Source organism: Mus musculus, chromosome 4 (genome assembly GCF_000001635.26).
Source record: "Mus musculus strain C57BL/6J chromosome 4, GRCm38.p6 C57BL/6J".
Taxonomy (NCBI): Eukaryota; Metazoa; Chordata; class Mammalia; order Rodentia; family Muridae; genus Mus; species Mus musculus.
Window position 1 is genome coordinate 151,009,715 of NC_000070.6, and position 24,773 is coordinate 151,034,487.

At 46.6% G+C, this 24,773-nt stretch overlaps 1 protein-coding gene across 12 annotated transcripts in view; it reads right to left on the reverse strand.

The window, feature by feature from the left end:
* Nucleotides 1-24,773, reverse strand: part of Per3 (period circadian clock 3) — a 47,690-nt gene that overhangs the window by 12,697 nt on the left and 10,220 nt on the right. For 3 of the 12 annotated variants that reach the window (XM_017320031.2, NM_001289877.1, NM_001289878.1), the window contains 13 exons: nt 24,143-24,282; nt 22,199-22,277; nt 19,422-19,528; nt 19,035-19,191; nt 16,399-16,504; nt 15,358-15,486; nt 14,696-14,825; nt 9,138-9,273; nt 8,504-8,619; nt 8,185-8,352; nt 3,828-4,058; nt 2,527-3,218; nt 688-784 (listed from right to left, as the gene is read on the reverse strand). In XM_017320031.2, coding sequence (XP_017175520.1) covers nt 688-784; nt 2,527-3,218; nt 3,828-4,058; nt 8,185-8,352; nt 8,504-8,619; nt 9,138-9,273; nt 14,696-14,825; nt 15,358-15,486; nt 16,399-16,504; nt 19,035-19,191; nt 19,422-19,528; nt 22,199-22,277; nt 24,143-24,282 — 2,288 coding nt within the window. Of the gene's footprint in view, nt 1-687; nt 785-2,526; nt 3,219-3,827; nt 4,059-8,184; nt 8,441-8,503; nt 8,620-9,137; nt 9,274-14,695; nt 14,826-15,357; nt 15,487-16,398; nt 16,505-19,034; nt 19,192-19,421; nt 19,529-22,198; nt 22,278-24,142; nt 24,283-24,773 lie in introns of those variants that run through there. The other 9 variants (XM_017320034.2, XM_030253311.1, XM_017320032.2 and 6 more) reach the window with 6 other exon arrangements.

A 24,773-nucleotide genomic window follows, 5' to 3' on the forward strand; every position in this document is an offset into this window, starting at 1 on the left:
AATGAGGATCAACCTTAACAGCACTACTCTGAGAGACTCTTAATGCAAGAAGCTCTCATGCTGCACTACAGGAACTGAGGTGGTAGAAAGCACACCAGTGGTGTCAGGACCAAGGTCGACTATCAGTCTGACTAGAAAACACTCTCACAGCACACGTTTAAACACTTGGTCCCCTGGTGATGGCAGGGTCCTGGGAAGTGGTCAACCCTTTGGGGCAGGATGCCTGAGAGGTGGGTGGGTGGGGGGGAGATAGGAATTTGAATGTTACAACATGGCCCCACTTCAGGTCTGAGCTGATTCTTGTCTGCTATGTCTAGGTCCCTCCACCTAAGGCTCAGATGGTCTAGCCTCCACTCCTTCTCAGCCGCGATCCACACAGATCCATGAGCCCAAGCAAATCCTCCTCTAAATTGCTTCCAGCAGATATTGTCTCAGCCATGAGAAAAGCAACTCACACAGACCGTAAACGGTTACGGGAGAACTTTCTAGAGCAGCAGGAACAGCCTAAGTGCTTGTAACAGTTACACCAATGTCTGTTTTGTCAAATATAACCCTTCCCGAAAGGAAGCCTACAAAAAGAAGGGGGGTGGGGAGCCCCAAACTTCCTTTCTATGCTGGTGTCCAAGCTACAAGGCCTTGGGCAGAGTGATCTGGTAACGGTGAGGGGCTGTTTTCCTGGTCACCTACCTGAGGCAGCAGCAGACTCCTGCTGCGCTGTTGCCGTGGCCAGCTCACCAGAGGTGCAGTGACGGCTCCTACTGCCACTGGGACCTGTAACACAGTGCTGGAGGGGAGGACACAAGGGCACTTAGCACTCCCAAGAGCTAGCTAGCAGGCAGCTCTTCAACTTTACCTGTCACGTGGAATGAGATTCACATATGTAGGTGAGGAGTGGAGACTCAGGGCTGGCGTCAAGAATGTGCTTAAAGTTTCTTTGGAACTACTGTGCTCTGACCCCGGCTGCATGTCAGGCACCACCCAAGGGTGGGCTTCTGTACACCTCTGTCATCTGGCAAGTGGACCCGGACACTTTATATGCTCTAAGCATAGTGTGTCAAACTCTAAAAACACAGTAGCAGGCAAAACAGAGTCCCAGCCCTCTGAGAAGACAGGCTACACAGGGTGAAGCACCACGGAAATACTGCATCCTTCAGTCCTCAGCGGAAGCCGTGAGAGAGCCATCTTCCCAGCTTTCTCATGAAGACACAAGCCAAGATGAACGCACCACTGCAGTGAGCCCATCTCACTAGTGACAGAGCTCCCATGAGAACCAAAGTCACTGTCTCTATTTTCTCAAGATTTATATGACTAGGTCAGCGAGATCTAGTGAAGGCACCTATTACCGACGACCTGAGTCTGATCCTCAAAACCCATGTTATAAGGAGAGAACCACCTGCCCAGAATTGTCCTCTGACCTCTGCGTGGACACTGTGGCACATGAGTGCCCACCCCAACAGTAAATAAAACGTACTTTAATTAGAAATATTTATTATGTCTGTATGTATAGGTGCATACGTGTTTACAGGTGCCTGAAGCAGCCAGGTAAGAACCCTGGGTCCTTCGGAGCTGGAGTTAAGGGGTTTGCAGCACAGCCGATGCCATGCTGGGGTCTCCTCGGGCCCTCGTGACTACACAGCAACCACTGAGCCTCTTATCCAGCTCCTGAGCTGCTGTCTTATTTCTTAGCCCCCAGGCTTTTTTTTTTTTTTTTTTTTTTTTTTTCATCCAGGCTATCCAAAGTAGTGACTGGGGAGACAGCCCATCAGTTAGGAGCCCTTGATGTGCCTCCAGGGACCCTGGGTCTGTTCCTATCACCCACACGTGGCAGCTTACGACTGTCTAAAACTCCAGTTCCAGGGGATCCGGCTACCTCTTCTGGCATGGCCCCGGAGCATACCACACACACGCTGGCAAAACACTCCTACGCATAAAACAAAACACTAATTTTTGATTTCCCACTAAAATGCAGGAATGCCAGACTCTGAGGTTTAATCTGATAAATATCTCGAAGTGCTTTTATAGGTTAAGAGTTTGGAAAGTTCAAGATACTTGACCTAAAAATTTTCAGTTTTGAAAATGGCTTGTATAAGCATGGCAGGATCAGCTGGCTACTTCCTGATTATGCTGAACACTGGCTCCTGCCTCATCCACACACTCCTGCACTATGTGTATAAACAGAAAAGCATGACTCTACATCTCAAGGCCAGCCTGGTCTACTGAGTGAGTTCCAGGACAGCCAGGGCTACACAGAGAAACCCTGTCTTAAACAAACAAACAAACAAACAAAAACAAGTTGTTTTTGAAAGACAGAAATCAGTGGAAACCCTCCCCAAGAATCAAGAACAGAAGATTCCTTCGTCTCCAGTCTACAAGTGGACAGGCACACTTCTCATTTACACAGAGCAGAGCTTAGTCCTCATCACAGCAGTGGGGCTGATCGCCCACTACGGCTGGGCGGTCAGTGCTGAGCCCTGGCTTGGTAAGGGGACCCAGGCTTTCTCAGTTGGTAAAACAAGCAGCACTCACATGCTTAGCGTCTGGCCCAGCGCCTCTTCTCACTGCGTCTGCGGACTCTGACGGCGCAGGCATTTCTTCCTGGAGTAAATTTAACTGTAACGGTGAACTGCTCCGTGAGCTAATGAACGGAAGCTCTTCACTGTGTGCCTCCCAGTTCTCCTCCACTCTCCTTTGGCTGTGGCCTGAAGTGGTTGGTTCCGGGTTTGGAGCCATTGCTGGTACTAAGGGTGCCAGTTCAGAAGACCCTGCGGCCCCCAGGGATGGGTATGGGGAGAACGAGGGCGGCCACAGAGGGAAGAGAGGGGCGTTGTGCAGGAAGATGGTCATCAAAGTATCCACGTAAGCGGAGGGGAACGCGGCAACAGCCTGGGGGCCGGCGGACAGAGGTGGACATCCGGCTGCAGCTCCCCAGGCTGCCGAGACCCCCACTCCCTGAGAGGCCATATCTTGGAGGGGAAAAGAGGGGAGGAGATAAGGGGTCTGGCTGGGAACTACCAGGGCCGAGGGGAATGCTAAGCCTGCGCCGAGGGGGGAGGGGCTAGCGGATGGGCCCCAGTGCTGCTCATCCGGGAGGAGTCCTGTGACATGGGGACAGAGGTGGGCACCGGGGCTGCTGGTGTCCACAGGTGCTGGCAACTTCTTTCGTTTGTGCTTCTGCCTCTCGCTTCCAGCACATCTGCTGTGCTTAGCAGTGGACCCTGCTGATGATAACCAAGGAGAAAGTCATTGCAGGTAACTCTAAGTATTACCTCAGGAAGCGAGTATTTGCCAATACTTTTAAAAATACAAAAAGTTGTTCTAAATCAACAAAAATTCTAGGTAACAATTAGTGCTCCAAATCAAGCAATTCCAGCACTTTAATCGGTTTGTTACTCTTACTAGAGCTCCTTTGTAAACTGTGGAGCAAGTGAGGTCACCCGTTGTTCACCTTCTCCCCAGTTCAGCTGGCCCTGTACAGCCACAGGGAGCAGAGCTGCCCACCCGACCAACTACAGACTGAAAATACTCAGGGAAAAAAACACAGCTAGCGTGAATATGTACAGATGTCCCCATTATTCCTTCAACTGTAATAATAAGTGTGTTAAGTGTTAAGTAAGGGTAAGGATGAGGACACGGAAAGCCTGAGTAGGTTTTACGCGAAGCCGTGAGCGTCCGTGTGTCAGGTAGTTCGTCCGTGTGTCAGGTAGTTCGTCCGTGTGTCAGGTAGTTCTTCCTGGAAGCAACTTCCCACTGACACAGGAGGACAGTTCAGCCTGTGTATGATTCATAGCCATCTAAAGATGTAAGGGGTATACTCTAAATGTAACTACCTTGAACACAGGAGTACTGAGCACGGTTTCTGCTCTCTTGCTGAAGATAGCAACCGTAGGGCGAGGTCAGGATCTTTTCCCGGAACCTGTCAACGTAGTTCTGCTCTTCCTTCTGTGTGTGTGCAGAGAGGACAGCTGCTGTGAGCCCCACGTGCTTAAATCCTCCTGCAGCCAGGTGAGAGGCCTTCGTTCTCAGGGCCCACGGCTTACACGCCACGGCAACACTTTCTGCTGGGATCACAGAAAACAAAATTAATTATAACTAATAGCAACTGTTTATTTTATTTTGTAACTCCCCTTCAATACATCTCAACAAACATAATTGTTGGAATATAAAAACTTCATCAGTACAGAGCAATAATTCTTCTCATCTTTCTTTACATATATACTACTTTATGATTGTAATAGCAGCAGATACTATTTAGATCCTGTTTTATAAACATTTTCTATGTCCTTACATTTTTAGATTTTTAATTTAGAAACAGGGCTTGGCGTTTCCTAACTAAGCTACCTTGTCTTGAGTTCGTCAGTCTCTGGAGGACTGGATTACAAGTGTGTGCCATCACATAGTTTGAATTTCTATTCGTTTTCTAGAGACAAAGTCACTTTATGTAGCCCTGGTTGTCCTGAGCATGCTATGAAGATCAAGCTGTCCTTGAACTCAGAGATCTGCTTGCCTGTGGCTCCTGAATGCTAGGATTAAAGGTGTGTACCACTGTCCTTTCGCTCAGTTGATTTAAAAAAAAAAAAAAAAAAACAGGAAACATACTCGCATGATTGGAAAACCAGGTTTTAAAAATCAATCTAGCACATTCTTCCTGAGCCTTCCACGGTGTACCCTGCTTCTTTTCATTCTCCCCATGGACAGCCATTCTTTTTCTGCCCTGCTAGTCTCTGTATGGACAGACAAGGGAGCATGAGGGCAGAGGCTCACCTGCTGCCACCCACCCTGTCTTCCCTGAAAAGGCACACGTGGATGCTAACCTGCTCCTCAGGGAATGCAGCAGTGCACCGGATCTCATCCTCTTTACATGCTGCAAGGCATCCACTTTACTCACATGGACAGCCGCATGCGCCTGGATGCAGAGTCCGAGTTGTTTCTAGAGTTACTGTTTTCAAGAGTAGAGAGCATGCTGGGTGCTGGGCTGGGTTTCCGAATACTCTTCCCACCTCTCAAAGCTATGTCATATCCAGGTATCCTGGCGAGGCTTGGGCCTCTGCCACTTCTAGAAATGGGCTCTGACTTGATCTGAGTTGACTTAAGTGCTGTGGACAGCAGAGTATTAAGGACAGAGCATTTTTCTTGCCTCAAACAATGGACACCGTTGTGAAATCAAAGGTTTCAGGGCCCTGAGCCTCAGGCAGAGTCTAATCAACTCCCTAAGAAGCAAGGCTAGAGAGTCCAGGAGAGTGGCAGAGGAGACAGTGTGGAGAGAGGCCTCCAGAGAGTCAGACAGCAGCCCACCCCCCACCCCAGGCCCCGGCACTCAGGGGAGGGTCTGCCTTGAGTTCTTGGGTGGGAAGCACGCAAGACAGAGGGAAGGACAGCTCAGGCTTAAGGAGCAGAGCTTCCTTCGTTGGCCAGGCTAGAAAACCTCATCTCTGGCCAGCAAGATGGCTCAGCAGGCAAAGGTGCTTGTCATACAAGCCTGGTGACTTGAATTTAATCCCAGAAATCCATGTAACAGGAAAGAACAGACCCCAAAAAGTTGTCCTCTGACCTCTATATCTGTGCTGTAATATGCGCGCGCGCACACACACACACACACACACACACACACACACACACAGAGAGAGAGAGAGAGAGAGAGAGAGAGGGGAACAGTGCAGAAGCACACACACATGCTATATAAACAGTTAAAGAAAAAGAAACAAAAGCAAGCGTTGGCTTTCCCGTGGTTGTGGATGACGGAATCAGCAGGAGGGGATGCATGGAGGGCACAGAGCCTGAGTCCTGCCCTAACAGATTTTAAAAGTGTAGTCTGAAAAAACCAATCTGTTTCCAGGAAAATTAAATGGGTCTCAAAAGAAATCCCACAAACTGTCCCAGGAACACAAACACTGTGACTCACGTAACCGTGATCCACATCTAATAACAAACTGCCCAACACAGGTTCGGTCGTGCACACCCCTACTTACCACACTCAGGAGGCAGAGGCAGGTGGCTCTAATGAGCTCCCAGACAGCCAGGCTACACAGAGAAGCCACGTCTGACCCCCACTTCCCAAACAAGGATTTCATCTTTATCATCAGCATTTAGAGTTAATTGTCTGTTTTACTGCTGTCTTCAAATTTTAGTATGTTGTACGTTCATAAATATTTATTTCAAAGTATCTTCAAAGTCCATTTTCCACTTTTTCTTTGACCCATTATTTAGCACTGTGTTATTTACTAGGTTCTTGGGTTTTAACATAATTCTCCCTAGCACATTCCACATAGCATCAATCCTTCTACACCTGAGACTTACATTTCAGCACAACGTATTTTATATGTCAGGGCGCCTCCTGAGGGTACCGGAAAAGAAGCTGCGCTATAGTCAGCTGTACAGCGCTACGGTCTACAGCGTCTGCTAAGGGTTACTCAGGTCAAGATGGCCAACACCGTGGCTCAGCCACTTAAGCACACTTTAAATCAATTACTTTAATCACATACAGCTGTAGCTGCCTGTGGCTGGGTATTTCTACCTGAGTGCGAGAGCCCTCAGAGGCCAGAGGGCTTCCTGGAGCTGGAGTTACCAGCGGCTGTGAGCCACCTGACATGGGTGCTGAGAACTGAACCTGGGTCTGAAGGAAGAGCAGCAAACACTCTTAGGCACTAAGCCAGCTCTTACGCACATTATGCACACTTTTGCCCAAATGTTTTATCAGCTGCATACAGAGTTACATTTTCTAACTGCGGCTGCTGTGGAAAGAACACCTTGTGTATTGTATGGGTACATCACCTGTCAATTACAAGACCTGTGGTCTATAGGAAAGGGGAGAACAGAAGGTGGGGCACCTGGGAGGCAGAAAGAATTCTGGGAGAAAGCCAGGTGTGGGGAAATCACCCGGGAAGATGTGATGAGACAGACACATAGCACCTGAGCACAGGTAACTGGTTATGTGGCAGAATGTAGGTTAAAACAGTTGGCTTATTTTAGTTATGATCTAGTCAGAGAAGAGCCTAGCTATATGGCCAAGGTATTTGTAAGTATGTTTTGGGTCTGAGTCTTATTTCTGGGAACAAGGGGCAGAGAGGACAAAGCGGATCTAACTTTTCTGGCCGGTGAAAGTCTAATTTTCTCTTTGAGTCTTACCCTTTCTCTTCCTATCTTTGGAAACTCCATGACTAGTGAATACACACTACCACCACGTCTTCCTAGTGAGTTCACCTCTAGCCTGCCCATGAAGCGCAGCTGACAGGACCGTCTTGAGCTGTTTCTCCTGTATCAATGCAAGCAACACACATCCCTTCATACCTGTTGCTTGACCTCTGTATCCTTTCTACCCATTTACTCTCGGATCATTTTTTTCTTTTAATTTAAAGCTGTATGTATGTGTTAGGTCTAAGTAGGGCTTATGGACGTTGGTGCAATAGCTGGGGAGGCCAGAAGGAAATATCGGATCCCTGGGACTGGAGTTACAAGCAGTTGATATGGGTGTTGGGAACAGCCCATGGGTCCTTTCCACATGCAGTGCATGCTCTTAACTGTAGAGTCACTCTCCAGCACCTCACAGCCCTTCCTGAGTGAACTTAAATTGTAGACAGCTCACAGGCAGCTGCTCATCTCTGTTTTTTATCCTCCTGCCTCTGCATTCCAAATGCTGGGATTACAGGTGTAGTACCAAGCCTGGCTCCAAGTTTTCCCTCTTTTTTTTTTTTTTTTAAAGATTTATTTATTTATTGTATGTATGTGAGTACACTGTCACTGTCTTCAGACACACCAGAAAAGGGCATCAGATCCCATTACAGATGGGTGTGAGCCACCATGTGGTTGCTTGGAACTAACTCAGGACCTTTGGAAGAGCAGCCAGTGCTCTTAACCTCTGAGTCATCTCTCCAGGCCCCAGGCTTTCCCTCTTAACTGCAGTATTTAGTCTGTTTTAAATGATTACTGAAAGTCCGGTTTCTTTCTTTTTTATTTCCTGATCATCTTTTGAATTCAGGGATTTTTAAACTTTTTTCACCTCAATTTATGGCCTGGCTGAAGGGAATCTGTGTCTCACACTGCATCTTAATTAGTCCCTGGTCCTACCATGGAAATGCCTGCTGAGGACCTATGTGATGCCCTGTGTCCCACTCCTAGGCATCTGAGGGAGGAAAAGTTCCTTCTTGAGTTTAGGCCTTAGCTGTCCGTGTAAGGAAGGAGAGGCAGTACCTGACTGTAGGGGCGGAGCGTGGCCAGAGGTGCTGCTGCAGCTGCACTGGCTGATGCCAGACGCCACGCTCAGTGCGGCGGTGGACAGGGTCCGAGCAGCACCTCCTTCGATGTCTGTGGATGGTCCAGTTGTTTCCTGTTTCCGTATGTCCAGGAGCTGTTCCGTGTCTGGAGATACAGATGAGAAACTGATGGTGAAAAACGCCGAGTGGAAGCTTACGGCGGTCAGCAACTGACCGTCTAAGTCATCAGCCACCTAAGGAAGACAGCAGCAGAACTCATGACTTCAATGGCATCCACCCCAGAGCGCTCCTGCTACCTCTCTGGCTGCTGTCCACCTCCGGGATTGGCTTGGCTTCTTCTGAGGATGAAGATGTGTTTGTGCAGGAGATGCACTTTCTTTTCAAGGCCGGGAGGCTGTAGCTTGTCAGGTACCTACAACAGAACTGGGCTGAGCCTTCTTATTGGCTGCACCAGGTGACACCCACTGCTGTGCTTTGCTTATGCCACTGAGGTGTGGGGGCCAACTCGGCCCTTTCTTATCGGATGAGGTCAGTCCTCAACACCCCAGCCTGGGTTACTGGCTTAGACTGTCTCTTCCACTCCATTCTTTAATTGGTCTCCACGTCTTGCACTGTTTAACTCTGACCAGCTTAGACATTCACCATCCCACAGTTCCCTCACACAGGAGATGCAGCATCTTATTTTCTGTGTCCTCTATAACAGTCAATAAACTTGACCTGTACGTAACAGGCATTCCATGGCTGACACAGAGGACACAGAGGACTCAGAACCACTGTCCCCAGCAGCTCTAAGAGCTACCCATGTAGCAACCGATCCTATCATGTACAGTAGGAAATCAATACGGACAGCTCTGAGAGTGCTATGCGGCTCCACAGTGACTCGCTAGGCTTCTTCCTAAAAGTGACATCGCTGAGACTTGCCTCTCTTACCTGATGACACTGTCGATACAGTTCATCTGCTGATAGGACGAGCTGGGCTGCTCTTGCTGCAGATTGCCACCGGAGCCAGTATCCGTGGTGCTTTTATTTTTCAGTGTCTGAGAGGAAGAAAAGTCCTTCTGCTCATCTGAAAGGAGATGGAAGGAGATACAATTCAAATGTTCGGCAGCTAGTGAGAAAATATTCAGCAAATCGTAGCAGGCTCATAACCTATGTTTATACAGTATCATGTAGTATATTTAATATCATTAAACATGAGCATAGATCTAAATGACTGACACAGAAATATCAGTAAGGTGAATAAGGCACAAAAGCAAGCCACACACAAGGACTACACTGGTATTTCTAAAACTGAGTGAAGCATGTATCTCAGGCGAGGATTACTAAGTCAACTCTGGGACGAGAAGCTGGTGGGGGACGCCCAGTGTCAGGGTATTATCACAACTGGCTAACACACCTAAGTGCCACCTGTCCCTCCCCTTGTGCACTGCCTGGCTACTGAACACCTGTAGAGTTGGTCAGTGGGCATGGAGACCGGAATAACTGGTATCGCACATATCTCATGTGCTGCAGGGTGCACCACACAGCACTTCCTGGGCTGAGCCTCCGTGGTGACTGATGCTGTGTTCCTGCTGTCCCACGTGCTGGCCACCACCAAGGGATGATAAAATGATACTGCGCCGATCTGAGTTTGAGCTTATCAAGTGTGCCTTGTGGAACAGGCGTGGAAAGAAGGGAAAAGCCTCCAGGCCTGAGCACGAGAGAACCTGAATCTGCTGTCAAGATGACAGAGCCCAGGAAAGGAGACAGAAAACCTGGCAAAGGCGGAATGCCCTGCAAAACAGTGCTATACCCAGCAAGAATGGCAGGGTTCCGGAAGGCGTGCGTGATTACGTCACATGACTGACAGACCTGTGGCCTCAGCTGTGTGTGTTCTTATCGACAGACACGTCTAGCTGGCCTGGAGAGCCTATCTTAACAGGACTTCTTGAATAGCCTCATTTCAACTCTTCCCCATACCCCTCCTAAGAGCGTCTACTAACTACACAATGATGCGCTAAACCACAAAATTCACAGTGGAGGCATGCTTTTCATTGAAATGAAAATTGACTTTTCTTGCATTTTTACTGCGTTATCACTAACCGTAGCTTTTATTTCAGGATCCAGCCCAGGATCTCAGTGGATCTGGTGGTCCTATCTTAACGCTGCTGTAACCTGATCCCTGTCTTGACTTAAGTCTTCCAGTCATTTGTCAGTACAGACACAGGTCATGAAATTTGTTGGGTTATAAACCAACACTATCCTGCCGAGTTCTGTTACTCAGATTGTCCTAGCCTGAGCTATTTGTAGCTTTTCCAAGCTACCTACTCCCTGAGCCCTTATGCTGTCTGTCTGTCTGTCTCTTGAATATATTTACCCTCTGGCCCTGGTTCCTTGTGTTAAAAAACATATATCCAGCAACCAAGATCTTGGAGTTATGAGTGTGTTGTCTCTACTTGTAAGTTTTCCCAGTGGTCAGAGCTGATTATTCAGGTCTGCATGTTAGCCCTTGCTCATCTGTCATCCACCTATCCAGCTGAATGCCTCAGTTCTTCCACATGCTTCTACCTCAATGCAGGACAATCTATTCCAGACATCCCCCTTTGATTACTTAAAACTTCTATAGTAGTGGGAAACCTTGTTAGCTTACTCTCTATCTATAGTGTCTGCATCCGTTTGCTCGACTGCAGTATACACACAAAGTGTCTTCAGAGTTCTGCTGCTGATAAACCCACCAGCCTGGGTTCGGGTTCTGTGCACGTTAGTGTTCTGTACCTGACATCTAGCTGAAATACTTTTTCCTTCTCTAAAGCTACTTAAGCTCACCCCCTTGAGCATGTTTTCGCCATTCCTGCTTAGCAGACTCATCTGCATGTGGCCTTGGGTTCTCTCTACCTTCTGGGACGGGGGTTGATGTTTATGGCTCTTGGCGAATGCACGGATTCTCCCAGCTACCCCTTCGTAGGCAGCTCCTCTTCCCTTTCAGTCTCAGTATGTATCCCATCACTGGTGGCTGGGTTTGCTTCCTGTGCTTTTAGTGTGTGAAGTTTTTAGTTTACTGGAGAACAGAATTGAGCCCCGAGCTTTGTACATCCTAGGCAAGGCTATACAGTTACCCATAGTCGCTTGTCAACTGGAAACAGTTAAGCAGATGTTAACCATTCCTGTCAAACTGCACTACTGTAAACTATGTGATGCGACCTCGCTGTTCTGCTCCAGCCCACATGGGATGTACGGCATCTTTGTCCAGGGTATCCACAGTCTCTCCCCTCCCAGCACCATCCTGAGCTGAGTGATTCAGCGTCACCAAAAGAGCCAATTCTTCCTGAGCTCTTTAAGGTCAACAGTAGATTAACTGTGTCACAGTGCCTTTTCATCTACCGTCCTTCATCCACTTTACAAGGTACTCAGGGGTCACCTCCAATTAGTCCATTCTTTCAGAGTCTAAGGCTGTATGTTCCTCAAAGCTCACCCAGCATAGGGCAATTCAGCTGCCATGTTTTACTTGTATGGCACCAATGAAGAGTGCTATCTGTAATCAGTTATCTTTCATATCAATTAAAAATAAAACTTTTTTTTTATACATTGCCCAGTAATTTTCACTCCTTAGTGTAGATAGGTTTTGTATATCATATTTCTCCCTGCTAAGAAATTCCTGGGGCTGGAGAGATAGATAGCTCAGTGGTTAAGAGCGAGTACTGCCCTTTTGGAGGAACAAAGTTAAATTCCCAGCACCCATGATGGGTGGCTACAACTACCACCTGTAATTCCTGCTCCAGGGGATTCAACACCTCCATGGGCATTCACACTTGTGTGTGATAAGTGTGTATACACACTCATGTATGCACACACACATGCGTGCATTAAAAATAAATCGTTAAACAGACAAAAGAAATTCCTTGGCATTTCTGGTAGAAAGTGTGCTGTCAAATTCTCAGTTGATTGGGAGATCTGATTGGGAAAGATTTCCCATGGGTACGGAACTCTGTGTTGACAATCTTTCCTTTGAAGGTGATGCTTCCTGTCTTCTTGCGTGCGTGTGATTTCTGGAGACGCGCTGTTACGTCTTACCTGTGCCCACTTGTCTCTTGCCGCCTTCAGCGATGTAGACTGATACGCTTTGAATCTGAAGAAAATCTTGACTGTTATATCTTCAGCTCCTTCTTGTAGGATCCCTATCAATCCCATATATGAGAGTTTGATTGTGACCCCTGGACTGGAACTTGGAACTGTTTCTGTTTCAGCCTGAGCGATCTGAGTGAGATCCAAGGCAGTCTACCTTGGAGCTTACTGATTCTTCTGGAGTGTTGATGATAAGCATTTCTCATGTCTTGATTTGCTGAAGCCTTTTGATCCTACATACACGTTAACGTAAGTCTCTTCTGCCTTGTTAACGTAAGTCTCTTCTGACCTGGGTCGTATGGATGTTTTTACGTCACTAAGACACTTCGGGTATGCACAGCGCCTCCAGCCTATCATCAGTTCCATCGGGCCCTTCCGTTCAGTTCCTCCTCAGAGCTGGCCTTGCTCCCTTTGCCCACAGCCTTGCCATGTACCACTCCTAGTTACTTTACCTTGTCAGGCATCTCCACTGCTGTGTTTTGAGTCTTCTTTCAGTGACCACTTTGTCCCCTGGGAGGTGAGGTTCCCTTCTTATCCTTCCATAAACTGCAGAACAGCAGAGACTGAGCAGCCGTTTCCCTGTAAAGGCCGGTGTTTGGACTGACCTGGGCCAGGCTTACAGTCTCTGACGATGGTTTTATGGATGCTTCAGCTCCCAAATTCCTCTAGTAAAACCCTGTGCTTTAAGTGGTGGCTGTCTTGACAGTTGCTTGAGTATCTGCTCCACTCCTGTTATCCCTCTGCATTTATCTGAGTGAGGATTTGTCTCCTGCAAGTTTGCTTGGTTCAGTAAGCCAGTGCACAGCGGTCCGTGTTTCCAGCTCATTTGTTCCCTAAGCCCGAGTCTTGCCTTGGATTCTAGAACTGCTATCTGCTGCTTCAGGACTCCAATGGGTGCAGAAAGGTCATGGACTTGCTGTCTTCTTCTCAGTGAGGAGAGCAATGCTCTGTGAAGGGGGTCAGTGACCTTATAAAACCCCAGGAGGTGGTGACATGCATTTAGTCCTAGCATGTCGGAGGTTGTTACAGAGGATCATTTTGCCTCAGGAGTTTAGATAACCAAGTGACACTGCAAGGCTCCATCTCAAAAACATGAGGTAAGGGAGGGAACTAGCTAAGTTCTTTTTGTTGTCTGTCCTTCTGTCACAACGGGAGAGTTTTTCCTTTTGCTCTGGAGGAGGTGGGGGATTCGAGCTCCTTCTCAGGAGCAGAGCCATTGCTCTCACTGAATCCTGTCCCTTCCCGACCTTGACCCTAGGCACTGAGCCCTTCCATACTGTGAGAATAAACACTTCTTGTTTGAAAATGACAATCTAAGGAAAAAAATTATAGGGAAGACGGGGTGTCATGTTGCAGCCATGGCTGGCCTGGAATTCTCTAGGAAGACCAGGTTGGCTTTGAACTCAATGAAGATCTACCCACCTCTGCCTCCTGACTGCAGGGGTTAAAGGTCTATATTATTACACCGGGAAATCTCAGAAATGTTGATATACTAGTACGCAGTGTCCAGAGCTACGGAACATGTGGACAGTCATCTGCGTTTTGGGGATGGTGAGGTTACTTATCTGTGCACGAGTGTGCACGTAGAGATCAAAGGTCAACTTTAGGTACCTGTAATTCTCCACTTTATTTTTTGACACAGGGTCTTTCCTTGAACCTGGAGCTTACTGTGTTGGGTCGACTGGCTGGGAGTGGGTCCCGGGCATCTGCTTGTCTCTGTATCTCAGCGGCATGTGCAGCCATGTGTGGCTTTTACAGGAGTCTGAGGGGTTGGTGCTCAATGCAAATCACGGCAGACCCTCAACACTCTAGTCACTGTTACTTCTGGCCTTAGAAAGTAAATGTCACCTCTGCTATTTAAGCTCTGCATTTGACCATGATAAATACTATTATAAAAGTTACATGACCAAAACTCATGATTTCTAAAATTGTATTAAATGTCAACAAGAAAAATGAAAGACTTAGGTTAAAAAAACAATCACTGTTACTTCACATCTGAGGAAAGATTAAAATGTCAATGTTTTCCACTCCATCTAGATCTTTCTCCATTTGTTCGAAATGACAAAAAGGGATCATTTCAATGTTTGTTATTATGTGAAATGTATTAAAAATTAGCTTCTTTGTGGATTAAATAGCTCAGAAAGGAAACAGACTAAAAATCTGATGGCATCAAAATAGTTATTCTTTATTCAAGTGTACTGAGCTCTAATTTAAAGCCATTTTGTTTCCAAGTGTTACTGTACAGCCAACATCGTACTGTTATCAACACTGCTACTGTTTCTCGGGTAATCAGCTGAAAAGCCTCAGCCTTGCCTGCTCAGCGTGCAAGCATGTTGTTCTCTGTGAAGAGAGATATGAGAGCAGCCGGGGCCACTCTGCCGACTCACCACCACCCTGCGGTTCCACGCACGTCTCTGCCACTGGCTTCACTGATGATCTGGCCATGGACTCGATGTAGAGCTGTTGGCCCACATTCTTAATTTTGTTTACACTGGCATAGACCTGCTGCAGGGTCATCTTGGGGAAAGGAATGATAAAGAAAGGGTTAAAAATGTAGAAGTGTGCGTGTGCTAAAAACCACACAAACAATACATGCCAAACTTCGGGTTCTCTGAAACATGACTAAAAGCACTCCTTGCTTTAATTCCAATTCTTGCCGTGCCATGACACACTGACGCCAATCTATCTGTACTTCCATCTATCCTTGGTATGCGGCTTTTAGAAAAGCGTACAATGAATCCAAGCGTAACCTTGCAAAGGTGATTTTTTTCCTTCTCTCTTTTAAAGACAGGGTGCTTACTGTGTAGCCCAGCTGGTCTCAGACTCCTAACCCTCTAGCTTTCACCCCAATGACTGAAGTTTTAAGTGTATGCCACCGAACCTCGCTCAGACTTTCTTTTTAGATATTTATCTATACCCATTGAAACCATTTTCTGAAGTAAATTGAAATCTGTAAATGACAAACAAATCCTAAGATGTCACCAGATGCAGGACCACCATGGACACGGTGCAGAGAACAGCACTGCACAAGGCCACATCTGCCACACACCTGCTCATGCTGGCCTTCCTCCGGACAGTGCCCGCTGGACTCACTCGAAGAGGTGATGCTGACGTGCTGCTCCTGTGAGCCGCTGCTGCCCAGGCTCCCGTAGCCACTGGAAGCACTAGCATGAACCGGCTAGGAGGAAGGGGCCAGCCCAGTTACTGTTCTGCACGTGGTGACGAGATCACCTTACGGTTTCTAGTCTACGATCATCACGAAGCTAAGGGCTTCCTAAGAGCTTCGGAGGGTGTGGAGAGGCTGATGCTGCTCGCTGGCTGCTGGTGTAAGACACTTCCTCAGTGCTTCCCTGTTCTCGGGGCAGAGCCTAACTTTTTATTCTAGGTGGGAACTACAGCAACAGGTTCTTTTAGATGCCACAATATAACTAACTGCCTTTTCTAAAATCATAAACAATAAAATAAAATAAACTTCAGTTCTTTAGAACAGACAGAACTTGTGAAATAAAAAGATGGATTTTATAAAACCTCAGATACTTCATGAGCTCTAGAGATTTTATAAAAGACAGTTCTGAAAACTGCTGGCCTCACATGCTATGGGGCACAGAGCTTCTTTACTAACACAACCCCTCAATGGCTGTTCTTTCCAAAAGGTAATTTTCCTCCTTTCCCCTTACAACGACAAGAGATACTGAGACCAAGCACATTGCTCTGCTAATTTTAAAAACCAAATTATTAAAAAACCAAAACACTGAAGCCCAAACTCAGGAGCTGCGTACGCTGCTGGCATCTGAAACAGGAAAATAATTTCTTTCATTAAGAGAGCAAGGGTCTGTCCTGTGGGGCAGCCCAGTTTGCTGTGTCGAAGCGAGCACAGTCACGATGTTCTGTGCATCTCACCCAGAATAAGGAAAACACCGAACAGAACTTAACCCACAGAAGCAAAGAGAAAAGCAAAACTGTCTGAGATGTGAAGGAAGAGAACCCTCTCTTCTCACAGTGTGTTCTTGGAGAGCCACTTCACTAGGACTGCGCCAACATAAAGCACAATTTTGAGGATGACGCCTTTTTAAAAAACCTCTCACTTTACCTGCAAGAGAAGTTTGTGAATTTGTTCTTGTAATTCTGCTATGTCTTTGTCGTTACTGGCTGCCTTTTTTATTCTGGTGGCAAAAACATCTTCATTTAATGGACTCCTATAAAACGCCAAGTGAAACAACACATCATGAGCCAGATTCATTTGAAATGGAGACTAAAAGGCCTGCCAGGGGCCATGTAAACAATTAGTTGTGTCTTGATGAAACAACTCCTTGACAGAAAAATGGAGTGAAAACTCCCAAAGAAACAAACTAGATATACAGCTCCCAACCTGCACGGTGCCGGGGATAGAACACAGGGCCCTGTACATGCTGGGGAAACACTTCACATCTAAATTGTATCCTCAGCCCTTGATTTTTGAGACAAAGTCTTGCTCCAACAGCCCAGGCTAGCCTCCTAGCTCTCTCTGCCTCCTGAGACCTGCGATTGCAGGCAAATAACTGGCACTGCTTAGATTTCTCCATAGCGCTGATCTTTATGTAACCAGTTCAGAACTATGTACATATTGTCCATTTAGCTACTTTTTTTTTTTTTTTCCTCCCAAGAGCTTCAGTAAGAACTGGTTTCAAAGTCTGACTGAGTAAACTCTGTAGGAATCTTAAGACTCTGAAGCTGCTGAGCAGTTACAGCTGAGCTGGAGACAGCTCAGTGGTTAGTATATGCTGTTCTTCCATAGGACCTGACTTACATTCCCACCACCCATGTCAGGTTGCTCAGAGTCACCTACATCACCAGCTTCCAGGCGATCTGAGGCCTCTGGCCTCCAAGGGCACCCGCACACAACCACATGCAGATATACACACCTACCTATACAGGGTTTAAAAACTAGTAAGAATAAAACTTAGAAAATTTTACATGGGCACGGTAGCACACGTCTGTAATTCCATTACTCAGGAGGCAGAGGGTGGAGGATCTCTGTGAGTTTGAGGCCAGCTTAATCTATGCAGGGAGCTCCAGGACAGCCTGGGCTACCCGGCAAGATCCTGGTTCAGTAAATAAGATTTAAAGCTGCGGAGCACCTCAGCTCTGGGATGATGATGGCTCTACAGCCCCCTAGTGGTGAGAAGGAGGCCTTCCCAATGCTACCTTACATCTCTTACTTCGGAGAATGTAAGGTGGTCTATCTACTGAGATGGTGCGGTAGGCAACACTGTTTGCTGTGCAAGCCTGATGACTGGAGTCTGATCCCAGAGCCCTGGTGAGAAGATGCTCCACCTAAGATGCCCTCTGATCTCCACATGTGAATGCCGTGTTACACGTCTGGTTGTTCCCCTTACACAATACCTCACACAATAAAAGAAAAAACAAGGGCTGGAGAGATGGCTCAGCGGTTAAGAGCACTGACTGCTCTTCCAGAGGTTCAGTTCAATTCCCAGAAACCACATGGTGGCTCACAACCATCTGTAATGGGATCAGATGCCCTCTTCTGGTGTGTCTGAAGACAGCTACAGTACTCAGATACATAAAATAAACAAATAAATCTTAAAAAAAAAAGAAAAAAAAACCTTACTAACTGCATACAGTGAATGCCAACAAATTAGGACCTCCTCCTGAAAACTGTGCTGGTCTTTAGAATATGAAAATAACATCTTTAAGAGGCCCTAAAGCAGCAGTTCTCAACCTGAAGGTTGCAACCCCCTTAGCCAACCTCTATCGGCAAAAATAATAATATTACAATTCACAACAGTGTCAAAATGACAGTTATGAAGTAGCAATGGAAATAATTGTACGGTTGGGGTCACCTCAGCAGGAGGCACTGTAGTACAAGGATTAGGAAGGTTGAGGGCCACTACTCTAACTTGTGATAAGCATTGCTCTAATTAATTTACAAGTATCCATCCAATGGAATTATCCCTTCAAGGGGACCTTTTCCAGGTCTCCTGATTATTAAGGGGAGAGGAGAAAGAAAAGGCCAGTCCAGGCACCAAGGGTTACACCTTTACCATGTCATGGAATGACCTCTTGGAACCTTGGCAGAGTGGGTACCAACGAGGAACACTGAGTCAGACACGTCACTTCATGTGGTCCGATGGAAGAAGTAACCAAGAACTAGCAAAGCCAGTGGTCCAAGAGATGGTTCTGTGGTTAAGAACGCTTTCTGCTCTTGAAGAGGAGCTGGGTTTGGTTGCCAGCACTCACTCATGCAGCTGCTTACCGGAGTCGTAACTCCAGTTCCAGGGGATCCAGTGCCCTCTTCGGGCCTCCACAGCCCCAGGCACACACACGCAGTCATCATACACACACGCAAGCAAAACACTTTATACATATTAAATTAAATAAATATTAACTTTGTAAAATTTAGCTTTTTCTTACGCGTATGGTGTTTTGCCCAAGTGTGTATCTGAGCACCACCTGCACGGCTGGTGCCTGCCTAGGTCAGAAGAGGGAGTTGGAGCTCCAGACCTGGAGTTACAGATCTACAGTGCAGCTACAGTGACCTAAAAGTTGAAACACTGCCCCAAGACTGCAATTATTGTCAGGAGGTCACAGAGTGCTGGTAGTGCCATGAAAGTAACAAGAGAACTCCTGAATTCAGGGACTTTTTACCCAATGGAGTCCATCTTCCCATGACAAGCGACGTCTGCTCTACTCACCTTTGTACCCCATAGCAGCAACTGGTGAACTTACGTTCGGACTTTATGTCGACCAATGATGAAGGAGACCTTCCGGCTCCAGGGGTTGACAAAGCTGGACCAGCTGGAATCCAGAATGACATACTCTCCGTTCTGAGTGCAGAATCTGACGGGCGAGTGTTCAAACGGAGGGTGGCCGGCATACTTTAAAACTATGGAAAGCAACAGGATGAAAAGCAAGCTGTACACAGGTGAGACTGTAAGTGCTCTGCTTCAGATATCTGTGTGGGATATTTTTAGCACTTTAGGACAGGAAACAACTATTTTAGCAGTTTCGACCCATTTCATATTTGGGTAAAGGCTAAACTCTAAGCAGAAATGAACTTTAAAGTTACAACCAATCAGTGGCAAAGAACAACCTCCACAAAGGAGCAGGCCCCACCTTTTTGGTGTATGGCAACCATCAGAGGCCGATCTTCTGGGTGCAAGTATGTTAAGATCGATGTTCCAATCAGATCCTGAGGTAGGTAACCCAGCAAAGGCACTGCTCTGGGGCACAGGCACACAGCACAGGAAGCATGTTATACTGGGCAGGTAATTAAGAAGTTTTTAACATACTTAAAAATACCCACCCAGGCTGGCAATAAGCTCAGTGGTAGACTATGTGCTTAGCATACGTAAGGATTCTGTCTCCTGCTCTGCAAAACAAAACATCTCCATCAAACCCTTTCCTCTCGATGAGCTCTACATAGGAAGAGCATTAATGAAAAGACACCCATTAATGTATCCAGGAAGGCAAGGCCCTAAGCGCCTGCTTATGGGGAACAGAGACAGGTTAAAACTGTGTCTGGGGCCTTCTGCCATGTTTCACCAAAACCATCTCATACACAAAGAACAGGCTTGCAGGCTCTCTGTGAACTCAGGAATCAGAAACTCAAGGTCACCGCAGACATTCCCAGCATGTTCCCTAGGGTCCCTGTGTTCTTCACCATGTTGTCATGTGGTAATGCAGGTGTTAATGATGACGTGGGCTATAAATTTATACAGCATTAGTATGTGAATTTATGTATGTACATGAATTTATGCAGCATTGGTGGACCTTGAATATCCCCCAAGAGTTAGTACACGGAAATCCTGGTCCCTCGCCCATGGCAATCTTAGGAGGTGGTGAAGCCTTCAGGAGGCAAAGTCTGGTGGAAAGAAGTTAGGTCACTGGGGTAACCCCTCGGGCCCTGTCTGAGTCGGCATTGGCTGTCAACTTTATAACCTGAAGAAAGTCTCAGCTGTGCAAATGTCATCGTCGCACTAGTCTGTGGACAGGTCTGGGAGGGATTGTCTTGACCCACCTAATGTAAGAGACCCAGTCCACGTGTGGGCAGTGTCATTCCCTGGGCAGGTGGTCTTGGGAAGGCCAGAACAAAGGCAATTGGTGAGCCACAGAGTGAGCCAGCAGCAGCCTTCCTCCACGGTGCCTACATGCAGGCTCCTGCCCTGACTTCCCACTGCTTTCTGGGGCCATGAAGTGAGGAGATTCACCTCACCATCTGCTCCCCACCATGATGCCCTCTCCCACCAGAGGTCCCAAAGCAATGGGGCCAGACAAGTGACTGTGGCTTGAACTGGGAAGCGAGTAAACCTCTTTCCTCCTTAAAAGCTAGCCATTTCCAGTATTTTACGACAGTAACAAAGGCTGATGGACAAAAAAAAGGGAATTAGTAATTGGATACACTGTAATGTCAAAAATCACACACAGTATCAAAAGGCAACGACCCTACAGACAACTCGCAGAAGTCTGTTCTGGGTAAAGAAGCCTTGTCAGGATGACTTAGACAAGCCAGGCTCCATTAACAGGGTCTGGGCTTCGCTTTATACTAATGCACGGCTCAGTCTGATTTCTCAGATTTTCAAATTTCAAGAATAAATAGGATTCTAACATAAATTTGTGTATGTGGGGGGGGTCACATACACTACTGTGACATCAATGTCTGCTTTATCCAGACAGAAATACTGAAGACCAAGAGCTGGAGAGATGGCCCAGCAGGTGAGAGCACTCCAGCTCTCCCAGAGGACCTGAGTTAGATTTCCAGAACCCACGTGGTAGCTCACAACCATCCTCTGAGGCTCTCTTTTGGCCTCTTTAGAGGTTCTTCACATGTGGTACAGATAGCCAGACACATAAATATTTTTTTTTTTCTAAAAAAATACTGAAAAACAGCAATAGGCACCATCTGTTCTCACTATGCGAAAATCATTTTTAATTGCCTTGAAAAAGGCAATGTGAGTTCAAAACCAGAAAAATCCTTTAAACAAAGCTCTCCTCCTCTTTCTCCTCCTTTTTTAAAAAGTATGCTCTCTTCTTTTTTTTTTTTTTCCTTTTTGGTCTAATTACAATAGTTAGCATGAATTGATTTGAACAACATCCGTCAAATGGAAATACCACTAAAGTAAACGCTAAGAGATTTGAGTCTTAGTCAGGCATGGTGGCATATGCCTTTAATCCTGGCACTTGGGAGGCAGGGGCAGGTGGATCTCTGAGTTGGAGGTCAGCCTGGTCTGCAGAGTGAGTTCCAGGGCAGTCAGGATTGCACAGACAAACCAGCTCAAAACCACCCCGCCTCAAAAGAGAGAGAGAGACAGACAGACAGACAGACAGACACAGAGACTGAGTCTTGGTTCTAAGCAGAATACAGTCAGATGGTTTTGGTGAACTGGTCCTTGGCTTATATAAAAATAAGAATACTAACTCTTGTGCCACCTATGGCTCAAGTAAGCTATCATGTAAATAACTTTAAAAATACAACACACGAGGTGTTTACACTAAAATCCAACCAACTGGCACAGTGAGAAGGCTTAACAGTTACCTGTTAAGTACTTGCCGCCACGCCTGCTGCCGTGAACTGGATCTGAGACCCAATGCCAGAAAGGTGCCCCTGACCTCCATGTGTGCATGGCAAACACACACACACACACACACACACACACACACACACACACACACACACACACAAACAAACGAACCCATAAACGTAACTTGAAATATACTTAAGAGGACTCAATCTAAGCTGGACTGTAACCAGCCGGAGCCATGCAGGCAACCTCATAGTCTGTCACAGGGTACACGACAGCACATAACACACACATAGCTCAGACCTCTAGTAAGTTAAGTACCTTGGTTTGTCTTCAGAAACAAATCTCTTTTAGACCCAATAAAGTATTTACCTTTCATCTACTTCAAGAAACACACATCCTGGAGTGTGTGTTGTGGTAAAAATTCTTTTATCTACAGGGATTCGAGGAGCTATTAAAAAAGGAGAAAAACTGATTAAGGCTCAAACATCCAATTAACCATCTACCCAACTAGCTACTGAACATACAAGGAGGGAAAAAACCCCATATGAAATGGCAGAAATCTAACTCAGAGGACTGACTGGTCTGGGGTCAAAGCTACAACACAATTAGATATTCCATTCCTAATGTGATTTAAATGAGGTCAACCTACATGGCTACACTCTGGTTACTTTTACATACAGAAAGACTGCTGCACCTTAAACAGGTGGTTTCTTCATCCTTACTGCTCCCAGTCAGAGCTGGAGCTAGGGAAGCTCTGGACACGCATACTCTGGACACGCACGCACACGCGATGGTGGCCAGCTCTCCAAGTGGCTCAGAAGCAGTGTTACATGATAAAACTGGTATCTCTAAGCCAGCAAGCTCTGCTCTAAACATGCACGGAAACATGGCTTACCTCAGTCACTTGCGCATGCTTTCAGCTGCAAGACACTTAAGTGAATACATCAAAGCCCCACTGCTTGGAGGTAACCAGGATCACACAGCATGCACACACTTCGACTGCTGCAGCTACAGTGCTTCATCCCAGGCCACAGTTACAGTACTGTTGGGGGTTTTTCTTATCGTTTAACACAGTGGTTCTCAACCTTCATAATGCTGAGACCCGTAAATACAGTTCCTCATGTTGTGATGACCCCAACCATACAGTTATTTCCATTGCTACTTCATAACTAATTTTGCTACTGTTATGAACTGTATGTAAATATCTGACATGCAGGATGTCTGACAAGCAACCCCTATGAAAATGTAGTTCAACTCTCAGAGGGGTCATGACCCACAGGTTGAGAACCACTGGTTTGGTATGTAAATCTATAGTTTTTATTATTCCCTTAAAAATACATTTATGTGCATAGGTGTTTGTCCTTCACATATAGGAGGAGGCCAAACAGGTTATGAGCTACCTTAGACTATAGTTACAGACCGCTGTGAGCTACCATGTGTGTGCTGAGAACTGAACCCATGTCCACTGAAGTGCAGTCAGTGTTCTCAACTGCTGAGCTATTTTAGCCCCTTGTCCTTTTTTTTTTTTTTAAATATAATTAATCTTTTTTGATCACTGTGCCCCTGAACTAATTCTCACCATGGTCCTACGTTTTTATGGGGGCTTTTGAACAGGGTGGTAATTTGTAGAAAAGCACATATCATGTCTTATAAGAACCAACTATGATTTTAAGTATTAAGATGGAAGCTGCTGCTATTTATAAGTTTAGAAATGTATTTCTGTTTACTGAATATATATACTGAAATTTCTGGAAGTTTCCAAACACTTCTATAATATAATGTCTTGCCCCCTCCACCAACTGCCCAGGATCAACCCCAGGGCCTTGCGGTTACACAGCCAGACAAGCATTCTACCACTGTGGTATACCTCCAGCTGTCGGTGAGACAGGTATTCCAGGCTATCTTTGAACTTGATATGTTGCCCAGGGCACACATGCCTCAGTCCCTAGAACATGTGCTTCCGGCAAACTCAACCATTCTTGTGGCCTTTTCATGTAATGATTTTAGTGCTATTGTTTCATACATGACAGATATAAAAGGCCATAGAACAGGTCACCAACAGAGATGGGAATAAAGTACTGCGTGTCTATCTGAGTGTGAGGATCTCCACAGCCCGGGAGGCCACACCGGCAGGGATAACTGCACAGAAGACAAGGTTAGCACACACCAGCTACATGCTTCCCGAGCCTATGACCCAGACTGGAAACGGAAGCAGTCTTCTGTCCTAGACCTACAGACGCTGCTATCTCCACACTGCTGTTAAACACCGGCATTCTGCATCTTACAGAGAGCAGGGCGTACTTCCTGACTTACCTTCGTAACCAGAGTGAATCTTTTCAACCAGTGTTAGACAGCAAGGCTCTGGTTCTGGCTGGGCAGAGCTATGTACATGAACCAAATAGGGGAGGATCCGGAATGGGGAGTAATGCCTCTTCTCTCTGTCTCCACCTCCACTGAAGAGAGCAAAGGTGATTAGTGTGTGTCCGGGTGCACTCAGCCCACTGCAGACAGGCTGCTGAATGCTCCACAGTAACTCCCAAGACAGAAAGACCCCAATCTAAAACGTTTAGAGGTGTCTGTTTTCCTAAAGGGAAGTAGCTGGAAATCTCAGTCTCCCCTGGGCAGGTACACACCCACCCTCTCTTCACTGTGTAAGAAGTTTCAGGAGAGCTGTTTATATCACTGTTGATCACCCCACAACTGGCTCATGGCTGTGCCCCAAACTCCCATCTTTTACTCTTCTTCCGTGAAGCACACCAAGCACTACTAAATAGAAAATGGGGTCCCGTGTGGTCACATGACTCTAAGGTACCCCTCTTCCCCCTTTGAAAGAATGGACAGTCAAAGCTTCTTCAGTTACTTCCTTGGCTGCTGCAAGCACTGTCCTGCAAAATGCCTGGCTGGGAAAAGGGGGCGTTAGGACTCAGCTGCCCAACCTAACCTC